Raw genomic sequence first — 9,598 nt, forward strand, 5'->3', positions numbered from 1 at the left:
ATCTTTTCCCTTGGGTCCGTTGATTATTTGATCAGTGGGGTTTCTCGTTCTTCCCAAAGCTTTGTGTTCTTCAATGGAAACTGAAGCAGGCATGAATCTGAAGCATAGATAATACAATGTAATGAAGAGATGTCCTTGATTGTGCTCTTGTTAGTTACATGGGGAATCAAATGGGGCAGTATCCTAGTCCCAAGCTACTTCGGTCTAGGGATGGTCATGGGGCGGATATGGAGCGGGTATGCCAATCCCAGTCACTGCCCCGTTCGTAAAAGAAATACCCATCTCCGCCCTGTTACCCATATGAATTGGGGCGGGTCGGGTATGGGGAATACCCATATGGTGAGGGTTTCTCATGGGTTACCCGTAACACTTAGTTAATACATAAATTTGATTTATCAAAACTTAAATATGATTCAAACAAAAATAATAACATAAGAGCAATGCATTCTAAAATCTTAAATTCAGTAATTTATCTTAAAGTGAACAAAACTTTTTTGTTAATGACTTATTAGTTTGACCGTTTTTTCCTTTCTCATTCTATCTTAGTCCACGTTAACCATTTCATTATCTGCTTCATTTTCTCTATTTTAACTTTTAGAGAATGTGTCTGATCACAACAAAAGAACAAAAGTAATGAATGTACAAGAACAATCAAGAATATGACAAATGAAAGAAAGCTCAACTAAGTGGTGGTCATGGTGATGGACGTATAAAAATTATACACGATGTTGCATAAAAGTCTAAACCCTTAAGTTATGAAATGTAAGTGGCGGGTATAGGATGGGGATCTTGAACCCTATCCCCACTCCATCCCCGTAGCTTAGGTTTCGGGTATTACCATACCCGACCCCATCCCCATTTGTACGGGTAGAACCCTTTCCAAACGGGAATGAGTTTGGGTGGGGCAAATGGCCATCCCTACTTCGGTATGTTTGGTGGGATTTCTTCTTTGTTTGATTTTTGATTCGATTCTGATTAGGAAGTGCCCTGGTCCAAGATACTTCGGTCATGCTTGGTGGGTTCTTCCTTGCTAGATTTGGACGTCCATGGATGAACTTGTAAGGTGTATTTCCATGTTTCATAAAATTAATTACTTACTCCTTTTCTGTAATGGCTTCTTGCAAGATAAAATCAAAACCAAACACTTGTTTTTTAAGAATATTTTGTACCGACTAAAATTATTTTTAAACTCTGGCTCTGTTTCAGAGAGGAAATGGACGACCACAAATTTTTGGGACATGTGAAACTTGAATGTATGGCACAACTGACAACACCAACAGAATTCATTCAAAAATGAAAGCAGTACTCAAGTTAAAATCAACAACAACAAAGGTTCCTGACACAAAAAATAAACAAAATATACAGCCATGGTAAAATAAGGCCCTCGTCCCTTGGCAACATCTCCAATTTGGCTTTGTTCGCTTCAAGATATACTTCAGAAATCTGCATTAACACAACAAAATGTATTAGTACAGATGAATTACGACAATAAAGGTCAGGTTACAACAATATATACACCCAGAAACCAAGCAATATATGCAAGTTTATGTAATGGTGATCATGCGGGGATGACTGGTTGTTGACAGGGTACTTTAAAATAAGTTTGATTGTCAAAATGTCACAGTAGAAAAGCTTAATGTTTCTGTTGAAAGAATCACTCTTATAGAGATGAATTAGCTAATTATATTTCTGATTATTCGTGGTTTGTATATTATTAAGCTATAATGATATGCTGTAAGGTTGGTAGTTTATAAAAGCATCAACTGCAGTTATACTAACTTCATAAGGCAATAATCCTGGCAATCAAATTTGATGAACTGAAAACAAACTAAACCCTTGCAGCATGTGTCATCAAGTAATTTAACTGTTTCAGGAACCATGTGTTGAAAATTACTTGAATGGATGTAACGAATTACCTGTCTTATTCGCAAAAGCTGCCAAATCCTGATAGTCCATGGTAGATCCAAATAGACAAAGTTCTTCTTTTCCAATCAATAGTTTTGGGTTTTTAGTCATTAACTACCAGTAATAGTACACTGTCAATGAATGAATCATGTTGGGAACCAAGAAAAGTAACAAATTTACTACTCTCATACAGAGAATGAAGGAAAAAATAAAATTGAATTAACGAAACCGTCGAGAAATTGATATCACATACAAGTGGTTTCTGTGTCCATATTATAACCTCCAAGTCTTTCAACTGATCTGACCCACCAACATCATTTAATTTTGAGCCATGCTTCAAAGCCTCAGCTTCGAGTTCAGCTTTTCTAACCTCCTCTTGCCATTTGGCGAAGTCATCATCATTTTTCAGGAGTCGCTGCCGTAACATGGACAGAGACAAGTTTCAGATACTTATCATATGCAACTGTCATATTTAAACCAATGTTAGTTGATAAACTCACCTGCAACAGCAGGCTCAGATCTTTGTATAGATATTCAGTTCTTCCTTCAGCCCACAATAGCGTACTTTCGAAGATGTATCCATATTTGAAATGCTCGGCTCACGCGAAGTAAACACAACCAAGTAGATGGTTCAATAGCTCGTAAGACCATTATGAACATGATACAGATGTAACAATTGTCCTGAAACCTTGATAGTTACTAGTGTAACTGAAAATTCAAGAACAAACACAAAGCCAGTAAATTTACTGCATTCTCTTTTACAAAAGATACTACATTTTGGCATCAATAATGATGCCAAAACAAAAGCATGGGAATTCCTTCAAAGTTCCTTCCAGTGAGCACTGGAGAATGCACACGATACAGTTCATCTCACAGATACGGATTTTCAGAACAAGGCCAAAATCCTGCTCAACATGATATGATAAGCACATAAGGGAAAAATACAAATTACGTTCCTACACTGAAAAAAGAGAGAATGCATCAAATTTACCAACAGGACTCAACTCACCTTGTAATTCAGAGAATGCATATGGACCAACATGCTCTTGATTTTCCCCAAGTATGTCCCACCCTACTTCAGAAATCGCTTTACCACTCCCTCCTCCACTACTATTCTCCACACCAACAAAATTAAGGCCAAACGAAGAGTATTTTTTATTTTCAACATTACTTCCGACACTGATTATATATCATAACCCTGTGAACTTCATAAACTCTAAATCACCTTCAAAATAAAAAAAACCTAGATTTTTCTTCCTCCATACAACAAAATCACATTCAGAACAATGAATAAACCAGAACCTGTTGTCGAGACCAATTTCACGATGCACCAAGTTTTCTCCAGTTGAACATGATAGAGGTTTAAACGTGAACCACACTACCTTTTGATTCATGGAACCATAAAATTTCAGAACTTTAAAGATAACTTAAATTGAACCCAAAACAACTAGGTAACAAATCATCATGATTACCAGCAACAAACCCATACAACCACATGTATACAATTAAAGGGAAGGCACAATTATCTTTTGATTCATGGGAAAACAAAATTTCAGATTTTCAAAACATACACTTATATGGATAAGTTAAATTGAACAAATCATGATTACCAGCAAATACCCCAAACCCAAAACATCTTTACCAAAAAAGTAAAACTATAAGATAATTTGCGAACAGTGGAACCTGAACAAAAAGTAAGATATGATTGCATTTGAGAAGTAAGATATGGAACCTGAACTTGTGATTAGTGGCATGAATTGATGCATTTGAAATCTAGAGCTTGGTTTGGTTCCATATAACAAAAAGTCTGGAGATATAATTTTTCATCCCAGGAGGGAACTTACAAGAATTGATGCATTACATATATCCATCCATAAAGAGACTTACCTATCATGGAATTAGCTAGATCAAGCCTACAACTTTGATTTCTTGAATGCTAAAAAGTTATGCAAACACAATTATCTTGGAATTGGTCAAGGAAAGGCTCCATAGCTCCTTCAAATTTAATACACTAGAAACCAACTTACATATCCATTTTGAATATTCATCAACCTAACCCATCAAAGTATCAAATAGGGCTGAGCAGAACACTACAGAACCGCCTAAAACTCCCCACGACAGAAACCCATTTGCCATTCTGGTTGTCAATCCAATACAACCTTTCTTTCCAAATTTCACCTCAAACACGTACCCTAAATATATGGCTAACAGAATACATCCTGTAGCAGCAAGTCCAACAGAAATGCATTTGCCAAACTTGAGCACCGTGTTCTTGATTTTGTCCTTCTTCTTGTGTTTGAAACCTTTGGCTATAAATTTGGTAATGATGGCAAAAAATGCGGAAGAAGAAAGAAGCATGAGTGCATCACCTCCCGTCTCGAGTATTATCTTGACCACATCTGGACCAACATCGCACTGGTCCCTCCCGTCGATACTTCTTAAATTGGTTAGCGTGATACCAAAAAACGCCATTGCTGCTAGAGTGAATCCAATATTTACTATGTCATCCAAGCTATCGAAGTTGTCCTTCGTGCGTTCCTCCTCCATCTTCTTTTCTTCTTTGCTCCTGCAATTCAAAGGTTGAGTTATCCCTCTGTGGTAAAGAAAATAAAAAAACAAAAATTGAAAAGCAAAATAAGCTACAAGGAATAAGTTATTACAATTCCGATTTTTTTTCTCGACGCCAAACAAAACCTTCTTTTCCCCTTGTTGAATTTTGATTATTGATAGCATTGCTGGTATCGTCCGGTTGCTGAATATTTGTATCCATCCTGTCAACCAATTTAATCAGCACTCTAGAGTTGAAGATGCTAGCTATAAGAATGAATGCATATGATAATAATAATAATCATAAGAATGTGGACAATTTCTTTAAAAAAATAAAGAAATCAGACAATCAAAATGAACAATATTCACATTTACAAAGTCACTCACGGTTTTCTCTGGGTGAATTTTAAAAATGAAAATCTAATAAAAAAATTCAAAATTCCTTGAAACCCATGTAAAATACAATGATGATGAACTATCCTACGACGGAATTTGGAAGAAAACAGACGTAAAATTGCTGAAAATCAAGAAACTAAAATGAGGAATTGTATTGCATAATTAATCAATGAAACATAAACGTGAGAAAGTACAAGAGTACTCACTTGGACGACAACTAGGAGAATGAAAAGTCTTTTAGCTTCTTCAGTGAGTCTTGATAAATAATCTCCACTGAAGAAGAAGAAGAAGAAGAAGAAGAAGAAGAAGAAGAAGAAGAAGAAGGAAAAGTGAGATTTGGAGGCTATTAATTTGAATAGAGAGAGATACTAGCTAACTAGCAGAAGAAAGATGATTCTTTGTTGATTAGTTCATCTTCTTCAAGCTGCCTTTGGATCTAGATCTAAAATGAAATTTTGTTGATGAAATGAAACTCAAGCGAGTAAAAACAATGTAAGTGTGATTTTTGATTTCCGGTTTTACCCTTGGACTGTGGGTTAGGTTGAAATTAATGACCACGAATCAAACAAACAAATTTCATTTATTAATCAGATTTTGTACCCTTAATTACTATCAACTTAATTAATTAGCTAAAGTTAACTACTAAATTATTATTACCACTATCAGCTTATCTTATTGATTAGCCAAAATCAGTTGCACTAAAGAAGAAACTAGTTGCAATAAATCATTCTTCGAATTATTGAAAAAAAAAACAATCTATCAAAATCATTCTCCAAATTATAATGTCATGTTTTTCTCCTGAAAATTTGTTACCCACATTAACAAAGATCGTCACCGGTGGAAATTTCAACCACCACAAAAAATAACATTCTAAAAAAAAAAAAAAGGATGCATGTCACGCTATGCAACAACCACAAAGGATAAATAATAAATTGTACATCCATATTTTGATCCATGCATCCACTTATTTAATTATGCACCCATTAAAATGCGGTATAAGCCTAAAAAGTAACATTTTCACACAAAAAAAGAATAATAAATTATGCAGTCATTTTCTGGTCTGCATAACAAATTATGCAACAAAATTTGAAGCTGCAAAACATGTTATGCAACCATATTCTGGTCAATTTTAATGCTAATAAAAACTTTGTTGCATAAATGGGTTACGCTGCCATTTTCTCGAATGCATAACTCTATTTTCTCGGATGCATGACGGGTTATGCAGCCATATTTGTAGCTCTATAACAGATTATGCAGTCATTTTATTATCTTAGCGCTAACAAAAAAGTAACTGCATAATGCATTATGCAACCATCTTTTTGCTGCATAACAGGTTATGCATACATTTTCATAGTTGCATAACAGATTATGCATCCATTTTTCCATTTTCATGACTGTATAACAAGTTATGCAGCCATCTTTATAGTTGCATAACAGATCATGCATCTATTTTCTAAAATGCATAAAAAAATTTGGGCACCTGGAATAGCACAAAATTTTTACTGGTGGCCAGCCGGGATGCATTCTAAACTTTAACCCCAATTGCATTTTCATACCCAATATGCTTTCTCAACACTGGATTACAGCTAAACCAGGGAGGTGTAGGACTAGGACAGATGTTTATCTTATTTGCCAAATTTTATTTGGAAACCTCAATGGACAAACATTAAAATATTAATGAAGAAAATTTATTGGATTCAGCTGGGCACACTGTAGCAAACAGATTTAAAAACAGATATCACATATTAAATGAAGAATTGTTGTTGTACATCATAATCCCAACTTTATTGCATAAACATCCATGATGACACTGTAGCTAGTCTACAGAAGATCAATAATGACTAGTGGAAATCTCACATTGAAGAAGAATTCAATACTAATGTATCTAGGTTACTAACCCACTACCTACTTTGTTGTCAGTTCATGGAACTTGCTCATTTAATTGCAATCCTACTGCGTTGTGTGAACTGCTTCTGGGGTTGACGGTTAACGACATTCATATACCTGTCCAACAAGAGATCACCGGGATGTCATGTAAACCTCGATGTTCCGAAATCGAATTTGGAGGTCCATCCAAAGTCAAGGGACAAAAGAAAAAAAGGAAAAAAAAAAACGAATTTGATCGTCTTGTCTGAATCTCATTGGGTAATCATTGACCCATCTATCATACAATCAGACATGCACTATCATACAAGCACACTCCTCCCAATATCCTCGAGCTTTGCCATATCTGAGTTGCCAATCAATTCGAGCACTGATGTTGCACAGAAAAAGAAAACACACTGAAACAATGAGCATAGCCCACAAAAGCCAAACTTACTAAGAAAGAACTAATTTAGAGCCCATAGTATAAACATACATGAAGCATGTAAGATTTATAGGTGCAATTGTGTCCAGCTTTTGGCAGTACAATGTAAAATACTCCTGGGGTTATCTGCAAAAATATAGCTTTAACATTTCAAAACCAAGTCGGTAAATCAACTGCAAACACAAAGCACAAGAACCCGTAAATTAAATTTAGACTAAATCCCACAAAGCACAAATAACCAATAGCAAGATGAATGAAGCGTCCATACCGAGTCTGAATAAGTATGACGATATCGAATTTCTGAAGCAAATATCTTCAGCAGCAAAAACCCACCTTGCAATCTGGCACCCTAGTAGGGAAACCCTTAAATCCCTACATTAATGGGTCTTTTCCCTGTAAAAAAAATCAACAAAAACTAGTCAACACCAAAATCAGATAACACAGATACACAAATTTTAAGTGGCAGAAAAACCCTAAATCAAAAAATTAACAAAACTCAATAATCATGGATGGAATCATATCATAAATCATACTAGTTCCACAGTTGAACAAAACAAAAACAAAGAAGAGATCATTATGATTACCTCCTCTGTAGAAGTTATCTAGACTTCATACCTGAATCACCATAAACAAAAACAAAAAATGAGTGACTAGAGGCACCACAAAGTTTATCAAATGAACCAACATTAGAAACAAAGATGGGACAACTGATAAACATAAATGGAACAACTAATAAAAAACAGATTCATCTGAAAGAATTCTTGTCAAACAAACGCATTTTAAAACCTTCAATTTAAAAAATCAAACTACTCATTGTAATTGCAATAGGTTGTCGGACAAGTACATCTTTGAACCTTTTGGCAGTAACATCTTAGCAAGGAACCTACATAGGAAGTCTATCACAGAATGAGAGCAAATAATGGAAATAAAGAAAATGTCTCAGCTTCATTTCTCAATGTCGGTACAAATTTCAGCTTTACCTCAAACACATTGTCGCAGCCATTGTAACAACCGGCATCTGTAATTGCTCTACAACTTCATCTATGCATACCACTGCAATACATTCATTCATACAGTTTCAATTTCATATCAAGTCAATCACCAGCTCAAGCTCAGCTTACAAGCCTAGCCTGCAATCATCACAAAAAGAAACCCATATAAACTTGATAAGTGATATCATTCAAAATCCTCCTCTGAGAAATTACAGAACTCAAAAATGACTCCAATTTAGAAACCCATCCAATTCAAGCTACTATACCTACCATTTGAGCTGGCATTTCGATTTCGGTAGGAGCCACCATTGAAGGCCTGCTAATGAGTATTCTTCATTCTTAGGTTGGTGGATTGTAACAACATCAGGTAATGAAGTCATTGGACCATTTTTTCCTTTGGTATCCTAATCTAACATGATATATATACCTTGATAACAAGAACACCGTGCTCAACAAAACAAACAACGGATCAACTTTAAGTTAGAAGATGAAAGGAATTTCAAGAAACAAACTTAAATATAATTCACTGTAGCACCAACTGAAATTCAACAACTGGCATCTCAACTAAGCTTCAGTTCAACTCTCCAGCACCCAGGCCATTGCAAAAGTCCCACTACTGTTGCTTCCTGAGTTCTCGCGATTTATATCTCCTTGCACTGCTTACCATCAATCATCTCCACCAGATCTGGCTACAACCACTGAACTGCATAGCTCATTTCAATACCCTTGCAACCAATTCGAATGATCCCATTACAGATTCGAGAAAATAACCACCACTGAATTCAGTTATATCAGCCAATGAGATCACATTTCGAAACCATCTCAGCAAAACACATTCATGCATTGATGTTCCTGGTCGAAATAGAGGGAAAAGAATGAACAACTTATTGTCTTTGTTGATGCCGTTGCCATCACCATCTTCACTTCACTGAACTTCTTAAACTCAAGTCAACAGCGAAACCTTCATTTAATTTCGCTTCCATCACCATTAAATCAAGACCCAGTATTCATTTGCTATTGTTGACAAAATACTATGCATCAATGGCAACATCACCATTTAATCTACCATTTTTTTGTAACCATCACCCATTCAAACACGTACATCATATATCCAAGATTTTGCTGCCATCTTCTTCCAATCAAACCCAAGATTCATCTCAACTGAGTTTCACAGCGGACTCAAATCCGCAACCACCCAACACACAACATCAATAACTTCACTGATATTGATAGCAATCAGCTATAAATCGAGTACAAGAACTTCACAGTACAAATTTAACAAAAACCCAAAAGAGCAAACTCATCAAAAAAATCTTCCTTCTCTCAGGAACATCAAAAAAATCTTGGATGAGATTATAAAACCCCAAATATGACTTCTTTTGTATTGATTTCAATCTTCAATTCCATGTCTTAACTCTCTCCAAATACCAACAACCATCACTGCAGTCTA

The 9,598-nt window shown here is 35.5% G+C and overlaps 1 protein-coding gene and 1 long non-coding RNA gene across 2 annotated transcripts; both read right to left on the reverse strand.

The window, feature by feature from the left end:
- Positions 1-1,256: 1,256 nt before the first annotated feature.
- On the reverse strand, positions 1,257-1,988 carry LOC113319555. The gene is made up of 2 exons (XR_003345620.1): positions 1,917-1,988; positions 1,257-1,443 (listed from the first exon to the last, which is right to left on the reverse strand). It is a non-coding gene; the product is annotated as an uncharacterized LOC113319555 (long non-coding RNA).
- A 1,641-nt stretch (positions 1,989-3,629) lies between these two features.
- LOC113319556 lies at positions 3,630-5,311 on the reverse strand. Its single transcript, XM_026567810.1, has 3 exons — positions 5,055-5,311; positions 4,566-4,676; positions 3,630-4,471 (listed from the first exon to the last, which is right to left on the reverse strand). Exons 2-3 carry the CDS (start codon positions 4,673-4,675, stop codon positions 3,958-3,960), a joined length of 624 nt encoding a protein of 207 aa, XP_026423595.1. The 5' UTR covers position 4,676; positions 5,055-5,311; the 3' UTR covers positions 3,630-3,957.
- Between the last annotated feature and the right edge of the window lie 4,287 nt (positions 5,312-9,598).

The sequence above is a fragment of the Papaver somniferum genome, chromosome 10, assembly GCF_003573695.1.
Source record: "Papaver somniferum cultivar HN1 chromosome 10, ASM357369v1, whole genome shotgun sequence".
Classification (NCBI taxonomy): Eukaryota; Viridiplantae; Streptophyta; class Magnoliopsida; order Ranunculales; family Papaveraceae; genus Papaver; species Papaver somniferum.

Excerpts from the sequence above, each read along its gene's own strand:
- LOC113319556 (XM_026567810.1), bottom strand. The coding sequence starts at position 4,675 with ATGGATACAAATATTCAGCAACCGGACGATACCAGCAATGCTATCAAT. Across the intron at positions 4,472-4,565 it reads CGAGAAAAAAAATCGGAATT|GAGCAAAGAAGAAAAGAAGA; the intron begins GTAATAACTTAT and ends TTTGAATTGCAG.